The 25,403-nt window shown below is 46.0% G+C and overlaps 1 protein-coding gene across 1 annotated transcript in view; it reads right to left on the bottom strand.

Annotated features, from left to right (window-relative positions):
• LOC147120834 (immunoglobulin gamma-1 heavy chain-like) overlaps window positions 1-25,403 on the bottom strand; it is a 66,576-nt gene that overhangs the window by 18,364 nt on the left and 22,809 nt on the right. Inside the window, exons 5-7 of the mRNA XM_085977182.1 lie at window positions 24,485-24,832; window positions 13,917-14,061; window positions 10,698-10,741 (exon numbers count right to left, since the gene is read on the bottom strand). Of these exons, the coding sequence (XP_085833308.1) occupies window positions 10,698-10,741; window positions 13,917-14,061; window positions 24,485-24,832 (537 nt within the window). The remainder of the gene's footprint in view (window positions 1-10,697; window positions 10,742-13,916; window positions 14,062-24,484; window positions 24,833-25,403) is intronic.

The following is a 25,403-nucleotide window of genomic DNA, read 5'->3' as shown; positions in this document are numbered from 1 at the left end:
AAAAAGATTTTGGGAAGATGGGAAAGAAGGTGGTTGAAAGTGCAAGGAAGAGCGACAGTGGTGTCTGCTCTCCTGCTGTCTAAGCTATGGTACTTATTGACGGTGGAGGATATTCCTGAGTGGGCAGAAAAGTCCATCCGAGAGGTTTGTGTGAGGTTTTTATGGGAAGGGAAACCAGCCTTGGTGGCTTACAATACCATCATTGGACGGAGAAATCAGGGAGGACTCAACTTCCCAGGTATTGATTTGAAGAAAAAATCCTTTAGAATCAAATGGGTGAAGAGATTTCTTCAGAAGTCAAATTCAAGTTTTTGGAAGAGTTGTTTTGAGCATTTTTTAAAACAAAGTGGGATAGGAGGGCAGGGGATATTGTATATGGAATACAATAATATGTTTTTGAAATCGATTAAGCTCCTCCCTAGATTTTATAAGGGGGTGGTAGAGACTTGGGCTCAATTTTTTTTAAATGTGCGGTTTATGCCTAAGGGGGCTGAGGAATTTTTAGAGCAGCCCTTATTTTTGAACAGGTGGGTCAACATCGAAGGAGAGGTTTTATTTAATCAAGCTTTTATAAAAGCTGGGATTATATCGGTGAAAGATGTATTATACGAGGTGATTCCAGGTTGGTTGCTGGAAGCGATTGTGAGGGACATGGTGTGGGAGGAGGATCAGGAGGTAGAAGGAAAAGCAATAGGAATCATGTATGAGAAGATTGTGAGGGCAATGCCACAGGATTGGATGGAACCCTGCTGGCCAGGAGTTTTGGCAGAGTATTTACCCACTGCTGGACTTTAACAGGATTTGGAAAGGAGTGTGGGCGAATTTTAAATGCCCAGAATGGATTGAGCTGGATTTCAAATTGGCTCACAACCGGATTTTTACCATGACGGTCTTGTGCAAGATTGGACGTGTGGAGGCGGCAACTTGCCCAATGTGTGGGACACAGGATGAGACTCTGTCCCATTTACTGGTGTTAAGTCCGCAGTTAAATGACTTTAAGTACTATGTTCGACAGTTGTGTGAAGCTTTTTTGCTGGGTGGGGACTGAACGGCAAGAAGGGGAATCCCGTGGGACTCAATTTTGAGATGGGGATTGCTGGAGAGTCTGCCAGAGTCTAGCGGAGCGGCAATTAATTTAATGTTCAGTTTGGCTAGATTCGTGATTGTGCAAAGAAGGAATGCTCTGTTTTTTAAGGGGTGGAGAATCAATCTAAAAGAGTATTTTAAATATAAACTAAAAGACCATTATAAGGCTCTGTGGATATTTTATTCAGAAAGGAATTTAAGGACAGTATTTTACAACCAATTTTTAAAGCACAATCGATTAATATATGTTGCAGGTGACAAATTAAACTTCAGGTTTTGATGTTAAAATGTGGTGGCGGAATGGCTGTGTAGGGTGGTGGAATTGATTTGTATCATACGATGTAATGATCACGATGTTGTAAATGTTCTTAATGTTCAGTAAAGTATATTAATAAAAAAATTTAAAAAAATAAAAATGTGGGTAGCACTCGCGCTCTCTGAGTCAGAAGGTTGTGGGTTCAAGCCCCACTCTAGAGACTTGAGCACAAAATCCAGGCTGACACTCCAGGGTAGACTGTTGCACATTCACCTGAATTAACCTGTGCTTGTGGTCTGACAGCACCTGTACAATGATGGCTAGAAAGCCTTTCATATAGATGTTTACCTTGGGAGTGTTGTTGGCTGTGGATGTGGCATCAGATGAGACATTGCACTTTATGGAAGCCTGCAACTGGTAAAAGTGCTGTTGCTTCCTTTCAATGGACAAAGTGTCGTCACTGTTGTAATGTAGCATCCAATTTGTGCACAGCAAGCTCCCACAAACAGTAATGTGATAATGACCAGATCATTGGTTTCAGTGAGATTGGTTGAGGGATAATATCAGCTAGGACACGAGGGAGAACTCGCCTACTCTTCTTCAAAATAGCCCCATGGGATCTTTTGCATCCACCTGAGAGAGCAGACAGGGTCTCGGTTTAATGTCTCATCTGAAAGACGGCACCTGGATTGTCAGCCTAGATTTTTGTGCTCAAGTCTCTGCAGTGGGACTTGAACCCATAAGCTCCAGACTCAGAGGCGAGAGTGCTGCCCACTTTTTTTTATATAAATATACTTTATTGAACATTAAGAACATTTACAACATCGTGATCATTACATTGTATGATACAAATCAATTCCGCCGCTCTGCACAGCCATTCCGCCACCACATTTTAACATCAAAACCTGAAGTTTAATTTGTCTCCTGCAACATATATTAATCGATTGTACTTTAAAAGTTGATTGTAAAATACTATCCTTAAATTCCTTTCTGAATAAAACATCCACAGAGCCTTATAATGATCTTTTAGCTTATATTTAAAATACTCTTTTAGATTGATTCGCCTCCCCTTAAAAAACAGAGCATTCCTTCTTTGCACAATCACGAATCTAGCCAAACTGAACATTAAATTAATTGCCGCTCCGCTAGACTCGGGCAGACTCTCTTGCAATCCCCATCTCAAAATTGAGTCCCACGGGATTCCCATTCTCGCTCTTCGGTCCCCACCCAGCAAAAAAGCTTCACACAACTGTCGAACATAGTACTTAAAGTCATTTAACTACGGACATAACACCAATAAATGGGACAGAGTCTCATCCTGTGTCCCACACACTGGGTAAGTTGCTGCCTTCACTCGCCCAATCTTGCACAAGACCGTCATGGTAAAAATCCGGTTATGAGCCAATTTGAAATCCAGTTCAATCCACTCTGGACATTTAAAATTCGCCCACACTCCCTTCCAAATCCGGTTGAAGTCCAGCTGTGGGTATATACTCTGCCAAAACTCCTGACCAGCAGGTGTCTTGAATCTCCACTCTCTAAATACCTCATAGAAATCTCGAGTATTAAAGTTGTCAAATTGGACCAACTCTCCCCCTTTCTCCAGTACAAAGCTTGGAAAAGCAGGACGCATTTAATTCCTTTGGCGATTTTCGCATTTATCTCTCCCATCCAATCCTGTGGCATTGCCCTCACAATCTTCCCATACATAATTCCTATTGCTTTTTCCTCTACCTCCTGATCCTCCTCCCACACCATGTCCCTCACTATCGCTTCCGGCAACCAACCTGGAATCACCTGCTATAATACATCTTTCACAGATATAATCCCAGCTTTTATAAAAGCTTGATAAATAAAACCTCTCCTTCGCTGTTGACCCACCTATTCAAAAATAAGGGCTGTTCTAAAAATTCCTCAGCCCCCTTGGACATAAACTGCACACTTTTTAAAAATTGAGCCCAAGTCTCTACAACCCCCTTATAAAACCTAGGGAGAAGTTTAATCAATTTCAAAAACATATTATTGTATTCCACAATATCCCCTGCCCTCCTATCCCACTTCGTTTTAAAAAATGCTCAAACTCTTCCAAAAACTTGTATTTGACTTCTGAAGAAATCTCTTCACCCATTTGATTCTAAAGGATTTTTTCTTCAAATCAATATCTGGGAAATTGAGTCCTCCCTGATTTCTCCGTCCAATGATGGTATTGTAAGCCACCAAGGCTGGTTTCCCTTCCCATAAAAACCTCACACAAGCCTCTCGGATGGACTTTTCCGCCCACTCAGGAATATCCTCCACCATCAATAAGTACCATAACTTAGATAGCAGGAGGGCAGACACCACTGTCGCTCTTCCTTGCACTTTCAACCACCTTTCTTTCCCATCTTCCCAAAATCTTTAAAATTTTCATAACCTTCGGTTCCCAATTTAATCGATCCACTTCTTCCCTGTCTTTCTTGCACCCCATATGCACCCCCAGAACTTCCAAAACCTCCACCACCTTAAAGGGACATTCCCCCAACCATTACCCCCTACCCCTTCCTGCAACCAGGCATTGGGACTTACTATAATTCACTCTGGCACCTGAAGCTCTACAATATTCCTCCACTACCTCCATAGCTTTCCTCACTGACTCCCCATTCCTCAATGTTAAGGTTGTGTCATCTGCATATTGGTGTATCACCGACACCAGCCCAGAACTGGGTACCACAATCCCAACTACACCTTGTTTCTTTCGCATCATGTAACCTAATGGTTCTGCTACCAATGTGTACAGCAATGGGGACAGGGGACAACCCTGTCTCACTGATCTCTGTATCGGAAAATACTTGGATGAAAAACCATTACATTTAACACAGCTAAATATGTTTGAATAAAAAATCCTTATCCACTGAATGAAATTTTCCTTGAAACCAAATGCTTCCAAAACCTTCAATAAAAACTCATGAGAGACCCTATCAAAGGCTTTTTCTTGATCTATCTTTAATACATAAGCCTCCCTCCCACTCTTCCATGAGCTCTATCGCATCTCGGATTGAGACCACAGTGTCTGCGATGTCCCGGCCTATGACTCCATAGGACTGAGAGGGCCAAACTATCTCCGGTAACACCTCCTTCAAACGAATTGCCATAACCCTCGCCAAGATCTTATAATCCACATTTAATAGTGTGATGGGCCTCCAATTCTTCAGATCCTGTCTATCCCCTTTATTTTTAAAAGCTAAGCTTATGATACCTCTCCTCATAGATGGGGCCAGGCTTCCCTCAATTTTAATTTCCTTAAAAACTTCTAAGAGCAATGGACATAAAATCTCAAAAAATTCCTTATAAAATTCTGCACTTAATCCATCGGACCCTGGGCTTTTCCCCCCTTCATTCCACTTATTGCTACTTTTATTTCCGCTAATCCTACTTCTTTATCACACATGCTTTTCTCATCCTCCTTTAAACCCTCTTCAATAAAAGCAGTAACCCTCTCCATCGCCAAATTGGAAATGTCTTCTTTTGTATATAGCTCTTGATAAAAGCTGCTAGCCGCCTCTAAAATCTCCTCACTTTCATGAATGATCTGCTCCCCAACCTTCAACTCTTCAATTAACGATAATCTCTGTTGCAGGTTCTCTTGCTCTAGAAAATATCTAGTGCATCTTTCGCCCTCCAATGCATCTCTAGCCTTTGCACGGAGAATGGCCCCCTTGAATTTTTCAGCTTGCAATAATTCCCACTCTTCCTTTAGCACCTGGAACTTAGTCTCAGCTCCCTCATCCCCTCCGTCCACTGCTTTCCAGACATCCGTAAACCTTTTGTTTATATTCTCTTCTCGATGCCGGTTAGCAGCCGCCCTCTTTTTCCCATAACGTACCGAAAAAACTTTAAAATCATATTTGAAATTGTCCCACCAAATGCTTCTTTCTTTCAAGAACAGAAGTTCCTTCCAAGCATTCCTTAATATATTTATAATCCCTTCTTTATAAGCAATTTCTTTCAGGTACTGTATTGATTGTTTAAAATCCACACCCCTGAACCGATCTGCTGTTCCTAATTCTAAGAACCAAAGCCGAGTGATCACTAAAAAATACTTTTTTACAATAAGTCTCCATCACCTCCGAACTTAACCCTTCCCGCATTAACGCAAAATCTATTCGGCTCTGTTTTAAAACATCACCCACCCAACCTGCTCTGGAGAACTCCCTTTTTATGGGGTTCCGGTCCCTCCATAAGTCTCTCAAATTTAAATTTGCCATCATTTTTACAATCATCCCTCTGGAGTTATCATCTTTAAAGGTCATCTAGGCTGAAATATCCATCCAAGATAAAAATACATTAAAATCCCCCACTATACAAGGATTTTCCACCTCTGCCACTTCAGTGACTAACCCCCGAAAAAACTCGCGACGCTTGCAATGGTCGTTCGGTGCATAGATATTAAAGAGATCGCAATTAAATCCCTCCATTTTTACCCTTAGCCGTAAAAATCTCCCCTCAGTGTCCTTGTCCACCAAGGCAACGTTCTCTTTTATTGGACGGACTCACCAAAACAGCCACCCCTCTACGGTTATTGTTTGCACAACTTGCAAACACCTCTCCCTTCCAAACCTTCTGAACTCTTTCTAGAATATCCTCATCCCAAAAGGTTTCTTGCAGACACAAGTCCATGCCTTTAAAACCCTGCAACAACTGCTGCAATTTCTTCTCACCCCTCAGTCCGTTCACATTGATCGAGACCAATGTAATCATGGCTCCAAAGAAGGGAAGTATGCCCAATAATCTCCCCATTATTTAATCTCTGGCTCTTCCCTCCTCTCATGCTCCTTCGCAACTTTTCGGGCAGCTGTTGCTTTTTCCTGCAGCCTCCGACTCTTTTTCCCCTCCTGTTTGTCCCCTCCCTGCTGTTTCAGCCTCTTCCTTGCATTAAGTTTGGACCCAGGAGCTGCCCTTTCGTCCTCCTTCTGCCCCTCACTAACCTTTCCCTTTCCACATGATGCCACCCCATCCCTGACTTCCATGTCTCTGTCCCCCTCTAATTCCTCACACTCAAGCTCTTCTGCAACCCCCTGTGCCTGCTCCCCGTCAGATACATAATCCTGCTCCCCGTCAGATACTTCATCTCCCACATAGAGAGTCTTCCTGCTATCGCAGTTTCTCCCACTGTGCCACTCCCTTCGACCACATCTCCACCCCTGACCCTTGCACCTTGCTCCCTCACTCCATGGGACAATGGCGCATCTAAATTGTTCCCTTCTGACGTCTCTATCTTGCCGATCCCATCCTGCTGTCCCTTTCAGACTCCTGGCTCTTGCACCCTCTCCCTGCCCTGCCCCCTCCTGCTCACCAAAATATCCGACTCCCCGCCTCTCCCCGGAGCACCCACATCCACCACACACCCCGCTCCTGCCTCCTCTCCCCCCGCAGACACCAGACTCCCCTGGGGGAGCCGAACTGCACTAAGGCTCGAGTCTGCACTCGACCCTCGCTGCCCGCTGCTGTCTTTGTTCCCCTCCACAGCACTCGGCATGTTTTCCGCCATCTCCATCTCGATCTCCACTCCGCCATCCTCTGCCTCTTCCTGTGCTCCTTTTTGCTTCATTTTACCGGCTGTGTCCTCCGACTGCACCGCACCTCCAGCCGTTCCACACTCATCTCCTGCTCCTACTCCCACCTCCTCATCACTCATTTTGCTCCCTTCTGCCACATACTCACAGCGGGTGGGGCCTTTACGACACACCCCACAGCTCTCCGCCTTGCAGCTCTGAGCGACATGTCCCGACTCACCGCAATTGTAACAATACAAATCAGGACAGTTTCTTACGAGATGGTCATGTCCCAGACAATAGTAACACACCTTTACTTGGTTATCGTGCAGCACACGAAAGTACTGCACTCCTTCCAGTATCTCGAACTTCATCCTGTACGGCAAAGACCTCACCCCCTCTGGGAACCGCACCTTTACATACCGGGTTCCGTCTGCTACCCATGTTCCCGGATAGTACCTTCTCTTTATTTCAGAACAGATTTTAATGTCCCACGACTCCAACTTTTTGCTCAGCACTTCGTCCTCAATGTACACAGGCAAGTTCAAAAATGAAACCACCACCTCCTCTGAATACAGCAGAGTCACCTCCAAGAATTTCTCCCCAACTTTCAGACTGAGCAGCAGTTTTTCCACCTCCTCACGGCCACTGACCATCACCTCAAATCCCACATTTGGTTTTGGTCGGTAGGCAAAACAGCTTCGCTCACTACAGTCCTCATGATCTGCCTAGATTATATCCCAGGCTCGAATCTTCTTATCTTCACATTGCACCACCACCGTATTTTCTTTACCAAACCTCCTGAGGTCCTGGCCCAAATCTTTGGGGCTTTTTTTCACCCTTCCCACCACAGTTTATTTTCCAATAAAATTCCTCTCGGGAATATTGTCCTCTGAGGGGCCGGCACTCCGGACCCCTCAACAGCCATCTGGCTGTTTTTTGTGGGCCAAAAAGGCCCTAAAACCTGAAAACAACACCCCAAAACCCTCCACCAACTTGTTACAAGCTCACTCCACCTCCCTGCAGCAATCAGGCAACCAGTAACACCTGCTCACAACTAGCTCCTCCCACCTAGAGTGTGCTGCCCACTGAGCCACGGCTGACAGTGTTAGTTTCCAGATGTATGCTGATGACACCCAGCTCCTCCTCCCTTAACACCTCCGTGCTGTGAGACTGCTTGCCTGAAATCCAGGCTTGGATGAACCACAATTTCTCCCAGCTAAACACTGGGAAGACTGGGCCTGTTGTCTTTGACCCCTGCCACAAAAGCTGTGCCCTTGTTACTGATTCACTCTTCCTGCCTAGCCATCAACTCAGACTGAGCCAGACTGTTTACAACCTCACTGTCCTATTCGACCTGGATGAGCTTCTGACCCCATATCCCCTCCACCACACAGACCCCCTCCTACCACCTCCGTAACATCGCCAGTCATCAACTTTAGCTCATCCATAACTCTGCTAGCCTAGCCTATCCTCTGCTGTGCGATTTCCCCCCCTCATCGCCCCCTCCCCTGCTCACCACCCCGCCTCTCCCTGTCTACCCCCACTCACGCCCCTCTCCCCAATCTCTGCCTCCTCCCCCACTCTCCACCCCTCCCCCACTCACCGCCCCTCCCCTCACTCTCCATCCCTCCCCCACTCTCCGCCCTCCCCACTCTCCGCCCCTCCCCCACTCTCCGCCCCTCCCCCCACTCTCCGCCCCTCCCCCACTCTCCATCCCTCCCCCCACTCTCCGCCCCTCCCCCATTCTCCGCCCCTCCCCCACTCTCCGCCCCTCCCCCACTCTCCACCCCTCCCCCACTCTCCGCCCCTCCCCCACTCTCCACCCCTCCCCCACTCTCCGCCCCTCCCACACTCTCCACCCCTCTCCCAACCTCCGCCCCTCCCCCACTCTTCGCCCCCCCCACTCTCCGCCCCTCCCCCACTCTCCGCCCCCTCCCCCACTCTCCACCCCTCCCCCACTCTCTGCCCCTCCCCACTCTCTGCCCCTCCGCCACTCTCCACCCCTCCCCCGCTCTCCACCCCTCCCCCACTCTCCGCCCCTCCCCCACTCTCCACCCCCTCCCCCACTCTCCCCCCCTCCCCCACTCTCTGCCCCTCCCCACTCTCCACGCCTCCCCCATTCTCCACCCCTCCCCCACTCTCCGCCCCTCCCCCACTCTCCACCCCTCCCCCACTCTCCGCCCCTCCCCCACTCTCCACCCCTCCCCCACTCTCCGCCCCTCCCACACTCTCCACCCCTCCCCCAACCTCCGCCCCTCCCCCACTCTCCGCCCCCTCCAATCTCCGCCCCTCCCCGTCTCCGCCCCCTCCCCCACTCTCCACCCCACCCCCACTCTTTGCCCCTCCCCACTCTCCGCCCCTCCACCACTCTCCGCCCCTCCCCCACTCTCCACCCCTCCCCCACTCTCCACCTCCTCCCCCACTCTCCACCCCTCCCCCACTCTCTGCCCCTCCCCACTCTCCACCCCTCCCCCATTCTCTACCCCTCCCACACTCTCCCCCCTCTCCCCCCACTCTCTGCCCCCTCCCCACACTCTCCGCCCCCCTACTCTCTGCCCCCTCCCCTGTTCTCTGCCCCATCCCCACTCTCTGCCCCCTCCCCTACTCTCTGCCCCCTCCCCCACTCTCTGCCCCCTCCCCCCACTCTCCGCCCCCTAACTCTCTGCCCCTCCCCTACTCTCTTCCCCCTCCCACACTCTCTGCCCCTTCCCCCACTCTCCGCCCCTCCCCCCACTCTCTGCCCCCTCCCCCGCCGTCTCTGCCCCCTCCCCACTCTCTGCCCCCTCCCCCACTCTCTGCCCCCTCCCCCACTCTCTGCCCCCTCCCCACACTCTCTGCCCCCCCTACTCTCTGCCCCCTCCCCACTCTCTGCCCCCTCCCCCACTCGCTGCCCCTCCCCCCACTCGCTGCCCCCTCCCCCCACTCTCTGACCCTTCCCCCACTCTCCGCCTCTTCCCCCCACTCGCCGCTCTCCTCCGAAGCTGCCTGCTGTCTGATGCACCCCTCCTGCAGCTTTTGGTGCTACTGCACGTGGCAGAAGTCAATTCTGGGTCCCGGGTGTTACCGGGGCGATGCGCACGGCGATGATGTCATGATCTCCAGGCGAAGGATATCTGGGCACAATGCCATAACGCCGCCGCAAAACTCCCGCCCAATATGGTGGGAGTCGATTTCAGCACCGCGCCCGGTCACAAAGCCCCGGGGCGGCTAACGGGAGGTGCAAAAGCATCCAATTTCACCCCCCATGTATATTTAGTATAAATGCAGCATTAAATGTTACATATGAAATAGCTTGATCTGTGTTCATTGCTTCAGCTGGGAACAGTGAGTTGCAACACATGTACACAGCAGCAACTGAGAGAGTTGAGGATCCAAGGTTAACTTTCCAATGGGGGCGTAACTGAACTCTGTCTGCTCACCAGTGGGAATGGGCTTGAAATCAGCGGCAGCTGAAGGGATGGAAATTCTCTCTCCACATGGCTCTTACAGACATCAGTACAACACTGTCCCTCATTGGACAACCTTGCTCAGAGAGGCTGCGAGAATTGAAATAGAAATTGTTCCAGTGGTGGGCCCATCTTCCAAGTCTGAGGGTGAGGCACATTAGTGATGCGGGGCAGAGGGAGATTTACACTGCAGCTGGCTGTCCTATATGTAGTCTGGCTAATTACAGATGGTGAGTGCCTCAAATGGGAAAGTCTTCCATTCTTCAGAGATAACAATGATGAGGACAACATTCATCCAAATTGTTTTTCGAAACATCACTAAACAATAAACATCATTCGGAATAATCAGCAGAATGACTGAATTGGTTTTCTTACCACTGACTGTTTCATACACTGGGTTAAGCACTCCAGTCAGGGTCCTAGGGAAATGGTGCAGAAACAGAAAGTCAATGATTTGATCACAGCATAAATATCGGAGAATGTTTCTACAGAACAACTTAACACTGGGACTGCTATGAGCAGCAAAGAGCACAGAAACCTCGAAGAATGTCATAGTGTCAGCTGTGACTCAGTGGGTAGCGCACTCACCTCTGAGTCAGAAGGTTGTGGGGTCTAAGTCCCACTCCAGCAACTTGAGCACATAAAGCTAGGCTGACAGTCCAGTGCATACTGAGGGATCACTGCACTGTCGGAGGGTGCCGTCTTTCAGATGAGACTTTAATACTCTTGGGTGGATGTAAAAGATTCCAAGGCACTATTTTGAGGTAAGAGCAGGGGAGTTATCCCCAGTGTCCTGGCCAATGTTTATCCCTCAATCAACATAACAAAAAAAAAACGATTATCTGGTCATTATCACATTGCTGTTTGTGGGAGCTTGCTGTGTGCAAATTGGCTGCCTCGTTTCCCACGTTATAACAGTGACTACACTTCATTGGCTGTGAAGCGCTTTGAGATGTCTGCTGGCCATGAAAGGCGCTGTAGAAATGCAAGTCATTCTCTTTATAATGAAATTCCGCACAAGTCATGATTGTTTGATTGGTGTCAGATGGACTCCTCCTGATTGAATTGGGTTATGTTTGTCTCCTATACGTAAGCCGCCAAGCAGAGACTTATTACACCAAGGGCTCAGCTCCAGTCACCAGTCCATGGGCAGGATCTGGTAACACCCCGGCTTGGGCTGACACTTGTACCATTATAGGAACCCAGTCATATGCGGAACAAAATCCTGTTTTAATCTTCAGTCTCTATTCTTTAGTCTCCAAGGACTCAGAAGTGATTTCTCAGTCTTTTCAAAGTGCGCATAAAGAAAACAAATGAATATCCAAACAAACGTGGAGACAGGAAGCAAAAGGCACGGGCAAGTGATGCAGCGGTAGATCATTCCAAACTATGCACTTGAAGTGCTGTAACCTACAAGGCTACAGACCAAGAGCTGGAAAGTGGGATTAGGCTGAAGAGCTCTTTGTCGGCCGGCACAGACACGATGGGCCGAATGGCCTCCTTCTGTGCCATAAATTTCTATGATTCTATGATCAACTTCCTGTTTGATGGCTGGTGCTGCATGAGGTGAGTGTGAGGAGGGTTATCATATTAGGCACTCCAGGGCTCTGTCCCAAGCAGATGCAGAAGATGGTGCACCTTAAGTACCAGTAACCAGGTAGATGGTCCAAGTGTGCAAACCACAAAAGTGTTGCTCATCACTCTGTCCCAGTTACTGCCAACTATACCAAGTAGTGCAGTTATGCTAAACCTGTATCGAACCTTGTTTAGACCACACTTGGAGTACTGTGTACAATTCTGGTCGCCATATTATAAAAAGGATATAGAGGCACTGGAGAGGGTGCAAAAAAGATTTCCAAGGATGATGCCAGAAATGCGAGGGTATACCTATCAGGAAAGGATGAACAAACCCTCTAGAAATAAACCCTAGTACTTGGTTTGCTTTTTTTATGGCCTTGTTAACTTGTGTCGCAACTTTCAGTGATTTGTGTATTTGTACTCCGAGATCCCTTTGTTCTTAAACCCCATTTAGATTCTTATTTTCCAAACAATATGTGACCTCCCTATTTTTCCTACCAAAATGTAATATCTCATATTTATCTGTGTTGAAATTCATTTGCCCATTTTGCAAGTTTATTAATGTCCTCTTCTAATTTGTTGCAGTCCTCCTCAGTATTGACTATCCCCCCAAAATAGTGTCATCTGCAAATTCAGAAATCGTGTTTTTGATTCCAAATTCTAAATCGTTAATATAAATTGTGAACAATAGTGATCCCAGCGCTGATCCTTGTGGAACACCACTATCCACCTTCTGCCACTGTGAATAGCTACCCTTTACCCATACTCTCTGCTTTCTGTCTTGAAGCCAGCTAGCAATCCATTCTGCTACTTGTCCCCTGAGTCGGCATTCTCTGACCTTATTTTTTAATCTATTATGTGTTACCTTACTGAAGGTTTTTAAAAATCTAGATAATTTACATCTACTGCATTACCCTTGTCTACTCTCTGTTAGATCTTCAAAAAATTCATTGAGGTTGGCCAAGCAAGACTTTCACTATTGAAAACCATGCTGACTGTTCATTATTATAATTTTGATTTCTAGATGTTCTTCTATATTCTCCTTTAGTAGGGATTCCATTATTTTTCCTACCCCCGATGTTAACATGTTCTATCTCACTTCTTAAATATAGGTATTACATTAGCTGCCCCCAGTCCTCTGGCACTACACCTTTTTCTAATGAATTATTAAATATGTGTAGTAATGCCTCTGCTATCTCTTCCCTAGATTCTTTTAAAATGAGTGTATCTAATCCGTCCAGGCCAGGGGTTTTATCCTCTTTGAGTTTGATTAGTTTATTTAATATTTCTCTTTTTATTTAAATTACTGTTATTAATATCAAGTTATGCTATAAACACATCTTATAATACTTTTCAGGGATGACAGTGAATACCATAAAGTTTTATTGCAATGGCACACTGATGTCTATTTGAGTTATAAAGTTTCAAAGTGCAGAAAGGGATAGAGCGGGGGAATGGGGCTGACTGGATTGCTCTACAGAGAGCAGGCATGGACTCGATGGGCTGAATGGCCTCCTTCTGTGCCGTTATGACTCTGTGACTATGGCTCTATAAAAGAGGGAAGGGCAGAGAGAGAGAGAAAGAGAGTGAGAGAGAGAAGGGTGTTGGGCAGGGAAAGAGAGAACACAGCAAAGAGAGCATGTGACAGAGAGATACAGAAGAACTAAAAGAGAAAGGGAGGGCCAGATTGAGATATAGACAGGTAGGACAGTGAGAGCGTGTGGCAGAGAGAGAGAGACAGGGAGCGGGCTATACAGATGGACATAGAGAAGCAGAAAGAGGAAACACTGAAAGAGGGGGGTGAACAATAGAAATAATAGTCACATTTTTGAAATACAAAGCTTCTTTAATCACCTGAAAAATTGCAGTGTATTTTATAACTGGATAATTTAATGCTGTTTAAGTTTTTGTATTTACCTATACAGGAAGAGAAAACCCTCAGGCCCCTGCTTGTCTGCCCCCAACGTTTAATTCAATATTAAAACAAAATGAGATATGGAATGAAATTGTATTTACCCTTCCGGTTTTAATCTGCTTTGAAAACATGCCCATTTTTCCATGTAGAACACTGCGGCTATGAAGATGCAGAGTAAGATGGCCAATACCAGGGCACAGGCTGAAATGCTGCCGATGATACTCGAAGACCACTTTTCAGGTAACTCTGTAAAATATCAAAAGTTGATGTAGAGTTCAACAGCAGTGACATGAATCGAATAAGGACTTGGATTCCTGTCCTTCAGAAATGGAAGAAGAAAGACTTGCATTTATATAGCGCCTTTCACGACCACCAGATGTCTCAAAGCACTTCACAGCCATTGAAGTACTTTTGAAGTGTTTGTAATGTGGGAAATGTCAATTTGCACACAGCAAGGTCCCACAAACAGCAATGTATTAATGAGCAGATAATCTGTTTTTGTTATGTTGGTTGAGGGATAAATATTGGCCAGGACACCGGGGATAACTCCCCTGCTCTTCTTCAAAATAGTGCCATGGAATCTTTTACATCCATCTGAGAGAGCAGACGGTGCCTTGGTTTAACATCTCATCTGATGACACCTCCGACAGTGCAGCACTCCCTCAGTACAACAATGGAGTGTCAGCCTAGATTTATGTGCTTAAGTCCCTGGAGTGGGAATTGAGCTGACAACCTTCTGACTCAGAAATCGCGTGTGCTACCTGTTATGTTCATTAATAACTAGTCGTTTTTATTAAGAACAGCTAGCTTTAGCTAGACACTTTATTGAGCACATGTGGACTACGTACAGTATCTGTAGAGGCCTCCATCTTGACTGCTGCCTTGTGGGTAGCCTAGTGCATCGTGGGTAGCCCACTCTCATATACATACAGCACCACCTAGTGTACCATTCCAGAATGACAGGTTACTGATCATTACATCCCCCTTTCTTTGAGGTTAAACAAAATCAGCATCAATCAATATCAAACAATAACAACATAAACATCTTCAACAGTCAATACATTTTCAATGTAGTTTTCTTTGTACTCAAAGATTAAGTCTATCAGGCTTTTTTACTTCACATGTGGATCTTCTCAGCACAGGTAAGTCTGATGTGTTTTCATGAGAGCCTGTATGTGTATTTGTGTTAGATTGTTCTGGTGGTGAGTGACAAGATTCAGTTGCAGCATTGTCATCGATTTGCTCTTCGATAGTCTCTTGTGTTTTTAGGAGGGAACGGCAGTTCCTCCTGAGAATCTGTCCTTCCTCAGCTCTAACAGTGTATGACCTTGGTCCTACTTCCTCAAGAACTGTAGCTTTCCTGTTCCATGCATCTGGATCCTCAATCCTGACAACATCATCCCTTGTCAATGGTTTCATTGTTTTGGATGACTTGTCATAGTATGATTTCTGTTTCAGCTTTAACAGTTGAAGTCTCTGTCTCAGTTCCTTACTCTGCTTTTCTTTTGCACAGCAGGGTAGCGTGGTACGCAACTTGTGACCCATTAGGAGTTCAGCAGGTGGAGAACCAGAGTCTAAAGGCGAGGCTCAGTAGCTCAGCAGGGCGAGATAAGGATCAGACTTGCTTTCTGTCGCTTTCTTCAGTAGCTGCTTGAGAACTTGAACACCTTTCTCTGCCTTACCATTCGACTGAGCATACAAAGGACTGGATGTGATGTGTTGAAAGTCATAGTGTGCTGCAAACTGTTGCCACTCCTTACAGTTGAAGCACGGACCATTGTCGCTAATGGCAATCCTGGGAATTCCATGTCTGGTGAAGATGGATTTCACATGCATTATGACACTGCTTGCTGTGGTGCTTGAGAGCAGCGCCATCTCAGGATAGTTAGAATAGTGGTCAATCACTATTAGATAGTCTTTACCATTTAAATGAAAAAGGTCCATACCAACCTTTTGCCATGGTGCTGTTGGTATGTCAGCTACTATCATTGGTTCCTTTGCTTGATTGTTTTGGTGTTTCTGACATGTCTCACATTTGCCTATCATGTTCTCAATGTCCTTATTTATGCCAGGCCAATAAACAGTGTCTCTTGCTCTCCTTTTGCATTTTTCAATTCCGAGGTGTCCCTCATGAATCCTTTTGAGCATGTCTTGACGTAAAGCCTGTGGAATGACTATTCTGTTCTGTTTTAGTAATAGTCCACTTGCGACACTCAATTCTGACCTTATGTGAAAATATTTTGGACAGGAACCTTTTGGCCAACCATGATGAATGTTCTCTATTACTGTTTGTAATACTGTATCTTTTACTGTTTCTTCTGCTATTTGCTTTGATTTTGTGTCTGACACAGGCAGCGCAGCAGTGACCATACTCACATGAACATCCACGTTCTTCTTCAGTAGAGCTCAATTGACTCATTGTGGGTGCTCGGGGTAGTGCATCTGTTAACACTATGTATTTGCCTGGTGTGTAGATCAGTTCAAAGTCATATCTTTGCAGCTTCATCATGAGTTGTTGAATCCTTGGAGACATCTCATTCAGATTTTTTTTTATGATGGCAACTAGTGGGCTGTGGTCTGTCTCAACTGTGAAGGTGGGAAGTCCATATATGTAGCCATGGAACTTTTCTAGTCCAACTACCAAGCCTAGACATTCCTTTTCAATCTGGGCGTATTGACACTCAGTATCAGTCATAGACCTGGAGGCATAGGCAACAGGCTTCCAATCTTCACCCTCTGCTTGTAGCAATACCGCACCTAGGCCATCTTTTGCTGCATCCGTTGACACTTTGATTCTTTTTGTTGGGTCAAAGAATGTGAGTACAGGTGTGGTTGTCAGCACTGTTTTGAGGTTTATCCACTCTTGTTCATGTCTTTCTGTCCATGCGAACTCATTTGTTTTACGTAGCAGGTCTTGCAGACAGGCTGTCTTGGCTGACAAGTTAGGAATGAACTTTCCAATGAAGTTTATCATCCCCATGATGTGTAGCACTCCTTTTTTGTCAGTGGGTCAGGGCATTTTGAGTATGGTGTTTACTTTTTCCATATCTGGCTCTATTCCTTTACCAGATAGATTATCTCCTAGGAAAGTGACTTCCTGGACACCAAACTGACACTTGGCTTTGTTGAGCTTCAGTCCATTCCGGCGTATGCTCTGTAGCACTTTAGTCAGTCTCTCATTGTGTTCTTTCAGTGTGGAGCCCCAGATGATGATGTCATCAACATAGACCCGAACTCCTTCCAGACCTTCAATTATGTGTTCCATCGCTCTATGAAAGATTTCAGATGCAGATATTATCCCGAAAGGCATTCTGAGGAAACAATACCTGCCAAATGGTGTGTTGAAGGTACAGTATTTGGTGCTCTCTTCATCCAGTTTTAGTTGCCAAAATCCTTGTGAGGCATCGAGCTTTGTAAAGTATCTGGCACCTGACATTTCACTGGTGATTTCTTCTCGCTTGGGAATCTGGTAGTATTAACGTTTTATGTTTGCATTTAAGTCCTTTGGATCCATGCATATTCTTAGATCATTGTTCTTTTTCTTTACACATACCATGGAGTTAACTCAGTCTGTTGGCTCTTCAACTTTCCTGATGACTCCTAGTGTGGTCATTCTGTCCAGTTCATTCTTGAGCCGGTCACGCAGGGGTGCTGGAACTCTTCATGGAGCATGTACCACTGGCTGAGCATCCTCCTTTAGCTGGATCTTGTAAGTGAATGGTAGAACTCCAAATCCTTTGAACACATCCAGAAAATTATTCACTACAGAATCCACCGAGTCATCTGGTCTGCTTATGGCACAGTTGATACGGTAGACTCTCTTGACCAGTTCTAAGTCCTCACAAGCTTTGTCACCAGTAGTGAATCAAGTCCTTCAGCCACAGCAGATGATGCACTTTGTCTTTGACTGTCACTTTAAGTCTGCATACACCTAAGCTATCTATTTTCTGTCCATTATAGTCCTTCAGTAGTATTGACTTTTTCTGTATTTTGGGCTTTTCTTTCATATTGTTAATGTCACTCACACTGATTAAGTTTGCTTTTGCCCCAGTGTCTAGTTTCAATGTAACTAATGCTCCATTTCATTGGGATCATCCATTTGTCCTCTTTTACTGCATTAACTTTATGTTCAGCATTGTTAATTCCTGAGGGCTGCACATTTTCTGTCTCCTTTTTGATATTGTCACATTACACCATTCCTACGAAACATGTCTCACTTAAATCAGTGTCCTCAATTATATTAACTCGTTGCCCTTTCTTAGTTTTTACTTTTGAAAAGCATTGTTTGGCAAAGTGATTCTTTCCATGACATTTTGTGCACATTTTTCCAAATGCTGGACATTGTTTTCACTGGTGTTTGTAACCAAAGCGTTTGCAATTAAAAATTCCTTCCTCCAATTGCTTTTCACTTCTGTTCTGCCCATGTTTCTTCCTCTTGTAGGACACAGCACCGACAGCAGCACTTACTGCAATCGCATTATCCTTGATTTCACTGAAAGTCTTGGCATGCTTTTGAGCTAGCTCGCTAGCTTGGCATATTTTCACAGCAATTTCCAATGTTAGTACGGTTTCTCTCACCAGACGTTCCCTGACTTTTTTATCATGAATACCAAACACAATCTGGTCACAAATCATGGATGCTTTCAGCTCAGAGAAATTACATGTCTGTGCTTTCAGTTTCAGATCAGTCAAAAAGCTATCAAAAGTCTCATTTTGCTGCTGTGTCTGAGAATGGAAGATGCACCTCTCATAGGTTTCATTCCTTTTGGGAGAACAATGTGTATCAAACTTCTTTAGCACATCGTCTAATTTTTCTCTGTTCTCCTCTGGATTAAATACAAATGTATTAAATACCTCTATTGCCTGTGGGCCTGTAACCATGAGCAGCAATGCTATTTTCCTTGCATCTGGCTTCGTACCGTACCCGATGGCAGCAATGTAGAGTTCGAATTGTTGTTTAAAAGTCTGCCAATTGTAGTCGACATTTCCTGTGAGTTTCAACCGCTCTGGTGGCTTCAAATTCTCCATCTCGCATTGTACAATATTCAGCAGATCTTACTAATCCTGGTACCATGTTATGTTCATTAATAACTAGTCATTTTTATTCAGAACAGCTAGCTTTTGCTAGACACTTTATTGAGCACATGTGGACTAGGTACAGCATCTGTAGAGGCCTCCATCTTGACTGCTGCCTTGTGGGTAGCCTAGTGCATTGTGTGTAGCCCACTCTTAGATACATACAGCACCACCTAGTGTATCATTCCAGAATGACAGGTTACTGATCATTACAATACCCACTGAGCCACAGCCTTGTATAAACCAGGTTTAATATAAGCACAAGAGAGACCAGCAGCTCTCCCTCGATATAACATTGCTCTCAGGCACTAGGGGAGAATAGACACAGGCACGATGGGTCAAATGGCCTCCTTCTGTGCCAAAAATTTCTAGGATTCTATGAATAGCACTGTACTGAGGGATGTGGTGTTCCTACAGAGGGAGAGAAACACTGTCAGAGGAGCCGTACTGAGGGAGTGCTGCACTGTCGGAGGAGCAGTACTGAGGGAGTGCTGCACTGTCGGAGGGGCAGTACTGAGAGAACGCGGCACTGTCGGAGGAGCAGTACTGAGGGAGCGCTGCACTGTCGGAGGGGCAATACTGAGGGAGCGCTGCATTGTCAGAGGAGCAGTACTGAGGGAGCGCTGCACTGTCGGAGGGACAGTACTGAGGGAGTGCTGCACTGTCGGAGGGGCAGTCCTGAGGGAGCGCTGCACTGTCGGAGGGGCAGTACTAAGGGAGCACTGCACTGTCGGAGGGTCAGTACTGAGGGAGGGCTGCACTGTCGGAGGAGCAGTACTGAGGCAGTGCTGCACTGTCGGAGGTGCCGTCTTTCAGATGAGACGTTAAACCGAGGCCCCAGTCTGTATTCTCAGGTGGATGTAAAAGATCCCCTGGCACTATTTTGAAGAAGAGCAGGGGGGCTCTCCCTGGTGTCCTGGCCAATATTTATCCCTCAACCAACATCACCAAAATCAGATTAACTGGTTATTGGTCTTATTGTGGAACCTTGCTGTGCACAACTTGGCTGGCGCTTTGTCCTCCATAACACAGTGATTACACTTCAAAGGTACTCCATTGGCTGCGAAGCTCTTTGTGAAAGGTGCTATATAAACACAAGGGAGTAGAAATCCACCTTGGGTGTTTGTACAAAACGGGCAATAACGAATCGGCCGCCCATTAAGCGCCCCGCCTGATACTGAAATAAAAACACAAAATACTGGAAATATTCAGCAGGTCAGGCAGCATCTGTGGAGAGAGAAACAGAGTTAACGTTTCAGGTTGATGACCCTTTGTCAGAACTGGACTGCCTGATACTGAATTCCATTGACTGCAATGGAGCTGAATATCGAGCGGCGTGTATAACACACGGCTGGTGCAATAACGCCTATTGTGCTCCACCGTCCAGGTTGAATTTCCCCCCCACGGTCTCTTTCCCCCTTTCATTAACTGGTTGGCAGAGGCTCCTCCCCTTACAAGGCCAACAGGAGCTACCAGGGCAGGTCTTTAATAAAAGCCCAGAATAAATTACTGGAGAGCTCACTGAAGTGGACAGGATCAATGAGCTCAAGAAACAGCAGATGTATTTATGGGGAGAGATGTGTTGGTTCGAAGCTAGGTAGGAGAAGTGAGATTAATCAAATAGAGGAAGGCTTGTTGACCAAAATAGCCTTCGCTGTTCCTGAAAAGTCCTCTGTTCTGCTTAAACCTGTGTTACTGCCATCATTGAAATGTCATCTAGGAAAAGCAACTGGCTGAGGTTGAATGATGAAAACATGAATGTATGTGGATATTGTACAGATCTGCTCAACTATATTTATGGGTCAGTGAGATATTTTGCAGAACTTTTCCTTAGTATATTAAATTAAAAAGATAGAGTTCATGATAGGATACAGTGTACATGGGCTGTGGGAGGAGATTAAATGGGTGGGTAGAGTCTGTGATAGGGGAGAGTGTACATGGGCTGTGGGAGGAAATTAAATGGGTGGGTAGAGTCTGTGATAGGAGAGAGTGTACATGGGCTGTGGGAGGAGATTAAATGGGTGTGTTAGAGTCTATGATAGGGGTGAGTGTACATGGGCTGTGGGAAGAGATTAAATGGGTGGGTAGAGTCTATGATAGGGGAGAGTGTACATGGGCTGTGGGAGGAGATTAAATGGGTGTGTTAGAGTCTGTGATAGGGGAGAGTGTCCATGGGCTGTGGGAGGAGATTAAATGGGTGGGCAGAGTCTATGATAGGGGTGAGTGTACATGGGCTGTGGGAGGAGATTAAATGGGTGTGTTAGAGTCTGTGATAGGGGAGAGTGTACATGGGCTGTGGGAGGAGATTAAATGGGTGGGTAGAGTCTGCGATAGGGGAGAGTGTACATGGGCTGTGGGAGGAGATTAAATGGGTGGGTAGAGTCTGTGATAGGGGAGAGTGCACATGGGCTGTGGGAGGAGATTCAATGGGTGTGTAGAGTCTGCGATAGGAGAGAGTGTACATGGGCTGTGGGAGGAGATTAAATGGGTGGTGAGAGTCTGTGATAGGGGAGAGTGTACATGGGCTGCGGGAGGAGATTAAATGGGTGGGTAGAATCTGTGATAGGGGAGAGTGTCCATGGGCTGTGGGAGGAAATTAAATGGGTGGTTAGACTCTGTGATGGGGAGAGCCTCCATGGGCTGTGGGAGGAGATTAAATGGGTGGGGAGAGTCTGTGATAGGGGAGAGTGTCCATGGGCTGTGGGAGGAGATGAAATGGGTGGTTAGACTCTGTGATGGGGAGAATGTCCATGGGCTGTGGGAGGAGATTAAATGTGTGGTTAGAGCCTGTGATAGGGGAGAGTGTACATGGGCTGTGGGAGGAGATTAAATGGGTGTGTAGAGTCTGCGATAGGAGAGAGTGTACATGGGCTGTGGGAGGAGATTAAATGGGTGGTGAGAGTCTGTGATAGGGGAGAGTGTACATGGGCTGCGGGAGGAGATTAAATGGGTGGGTAGAATCTGTGATAGGGGAGAGTGTCCATGGGCTGTGGGAGGAGATTAAATGGGTGGTTAGACTCTGTGATGGGGAGAGCCTCCATGGGCTGTGGGAGGAGATTAAATGGGTGGGGAGAGTCTGTGATAGGGGAGAGTGTCCATGGGCTGTGGGAGGAGATGAAATGGGTGGTTAGACTCTGTGATGGGGAGAGTGTCCATGGGCTGTGGGAGGAGATTAAATGTGTGGTTAGAGCCTGTGATAGGGGAGCGTGTACATGGCGGTGGGAGGAGATTAAATGGGTGGTTAGAGTCTGTGATAGGGTAGAGTGTACATGGACTGTAGGAGGAGATTAAATGGGTGGGTAGAGTCTGTGATGGGGAGAGTGTACATGGGCTGTGGGAGGAGATTAAATGGGTGGGTAGAGTCTGTGATAGGGGAGCGTGTACATGGGCTGTGGGAGGAGATTAAATGGTGGGTAGAGTCTGTGATAGGGGAGCGTGTACATGGGCTGTGGGAGTCTTGGGCTCAGTGTGCTAAATGGCCTTTTCTCATTGCATGCTTCCTGGCATTATGATAATTCAGGAGATTTTATGGTGTGCAGCTTTATTTTAGTAATAAGGAGAAATAAAATGTAGATCTTATCGTAAGGAAGTGGGTAAAGATAGTGTAATACAAAAGCAAATCACTGTGGATGCTCGAAATTTGAAAAAAAACAGAAAATTCTGGAAATACTCAGCAGGCCTGGCAGCATCTGTGGAGACAGAAACAGAGTTAATGTTTCAGGTCGATGACCTTTCATCAGAACTGTAAAATGTTAGTGATGTAACAGATTTGAAGCAAAATCTTGTTGCTCTGATTTGGGATTCATCCACCACTGAAACAGCAACACCCAGAACTGTGCTTTGCAAACCTTCAGGCCCTAAAGACCCAAACAGAACAAACCAGCAACTAAGAAATACAAGTAAATAAGACGGAGCTGCCAGGGGTCAAGGTTTCTATGTGAGCCGCAGGCTACAGTTTGGGGACCCCTGCCCTATAATACCTGAAGCGTGCTGTGACAAACCAGGCAGGAAATTTACAAATAGAAACAGAAATACTGGAAACACTCAGCAGGTCGGACAGCGTCTGCAGAGGGAGACACAGGTTGGGTGATTGGGCAGAAGCATGGCAGATGCAATATAATGTGGATAAATGCGAGGTTATCCACTTTGGTGGCAAAAACAGGAAGGCAGATTATTATCTGAATGGCAATAGATTGGGAGAAGGGGAAGTGCAATGAGGCCTGGGTGTCCTTGTGCACCAGTCGCTGAAGGTAAGCATTCAGGTGCAGCAGGCGGTTAAGAAGGCAAATGGTATGTTGGCCTTCATAGCGAGAGGGTTCGAGTACAGGAACAAGGATGTCTTGCTGCAATTGTACAGGGCCTTGGTGAGACCACATCTTGAGTATTGTGTGCAGTTTTGGTTGCCTTATCTGAGGAAGGATGTACTTGCCATGGAGGGAGTGCAGCGAAGATTCACCAGGCTGATACCTGGGAAAGCACGAATGACGTATGAGGAGAGATTGGGTCGATTGGGCTTATACTCGCTGGAGTTTAGAAGAATGAGAGGGGATCTCATTGAAACTTATAAAATTCTAACAGGATTAGACAGACTAGATGCAGGAAGAATGTTCCCGATGGCCGGGGAGTCCAGAACCAGGGGTCACTGTCTTCGGATAAGGGGTAAGCCTTTTAGGACAGAGATGAGGGGGAATTTCTTCACCCAGAGAGTGGTGAACCTGTGGATTCTCTACCACAGAAGGCAGTAGAGGCCAATTCATTAAATATATTCAAGAAGGAGTTAGATATATTTCTTAAGGCTAAAGGGATCAAGGGGTATGGGGAAAAGGCAGGGACAGGGTACTGAATTTGGATGACCAGCCATGATCTCATTGAATGGCAGAGCAGGCTCGAGGGGCCGAATGGCCTACTCCTGCTCCTATCTTCTATGTTTCTATGTTTCTATGTTAACGTTTCAGGTCGATGAACTTTCGTCAGAATTGGAAAAAGTTGGAGATGTAACAGATTTTAAGCAAGTGCAGGGGCAGGGAATGGGGGGAGGGGAGGAAAGAACAAAAGGGACGGTCTGTGATAGGGTGGAAGGCGGGAGAGATTAAATGAGCAGCACAATCAGTAACAGCACCTGCTGTCTGAAAATGGGGCCGAGTTTATGATCTGAAATTGTTGAACTCAAGGTTGTAAAGTGCCCAATCGACAGATGAGGTGCTGTTCATCGAGCTTACGTTGAGCTTCATTGGAACAGTGTAGGAGGCCGAGGATAGAGAGGTCAGAGTAGTCCAGGTAATTAAAGTGACAGGTGACCGGAAGCTCGAGGTCACGTTTGTGGACTGAACGGAGGTGTGCTGCAAAGCGGTCACCCAATCTGTGTTGGGACTCCCCGATGTAGAGGAGACGGCACAATTTACAAATATTGATTTCATTCGGTGCAAGCACTGAAATATTCATGAAAAATAAAATGTTACATTTTTTCAGATTTTTAAAACCATTTTAAGCCATTATATACAAATTATAAATAAACCTCGAAACTACTCTTCAATTCCCAGCCTGCCCATCAACTACAGGATATAGTAAATAGTATAATGTAAACTCTACTTACTGGTTACATTGAGCTGGGTTCCGTTCCCGCTGATATCTCCCCACACTTTACAGTAATAGGCGGCAGTGTCACTGGGCTGCACGTTTGTGATTGTCAGAATGAAGCTGTTATTGGAGGTGTCTCTGGAAGGCTGGAGACGGTCAGTGGAACCTGGGCTCCCTCGTGTGCTGCCACTTGCCTCATGTGTTAAAATCCACTCCATATCTTGCCCTGGTCGTTGCCGTCGGTACCAGTGGACATCGGTGTCGTTCACTCTGGCGTTCCGCATGGTGCACTGTAACCGCGCCGAGTGACCCTCTGTGACACGTTCCAGGCTCGGAGACTGGAGAAGGACTGGAGCATTTGCAACTTTGAGGGAAAAATTTCAGTGAGGTAAGAACCAATCTGAAGGCTTCAAATAGTCCTCATTCTTTAAATGGAAAGTTCAGGCAACTTAGATTATGTGCTTCAAAGAAAGAAGAGAGTCTAATACTGAATCAGCAGAGTTGATTCATTAATAATTTATATTAAAAAATTGAATAATTTTCTAATGCTCTGAACCATGACCTCTTTACTAGGAGATCAGCTCTGCGGGAATAGTATTTTAACCATACTTGGGATAAAATATAGTGTTGAACGACATTAATAATTTTTTTTAAAGAATTTTCCTTGATTGGTAATAATTACTCAGAGAAAATACGTCAAAACTAAAGGCCCGATATCTGAATGCACGAAGCATTCGCAACAAATTTAATGGTGCAGATAGAAATGAATAGGTTTGATCTAATAGCCATTACGGGGACGTGGTTGCAAAGTGGCCAAGGTTGGAAACTAAATATTCCAGGATATTTAACATTTAGAAGAGATAGGCAAAATGGTAAAGGAGAAGGGGTAGCCCTGATACTAAAGGATGGGATAAAGACAGGAGAGAGAACGGATC

The sequence above is a fragment of the Somniosus microcephalus genome, chromosome 3, assembly GCF_052327205.1.
Source record: "Somniosus microcephalus isolate GS21.2 chromosome 3, FLI_Smic_1.0, whole genome shotgun sequence".
In the NCBI taxonomy this organism is placed as follows: domain Eukaryota; kingdom Metazoa; phylum Chordata; class Chondrichthyes; order Squaliformes; family Somniosidae; genus Somniosus; species Somniosus microcephalus.
This window is presented reverse-complemented; position numbering and strand designations above follow the sequence as displayed.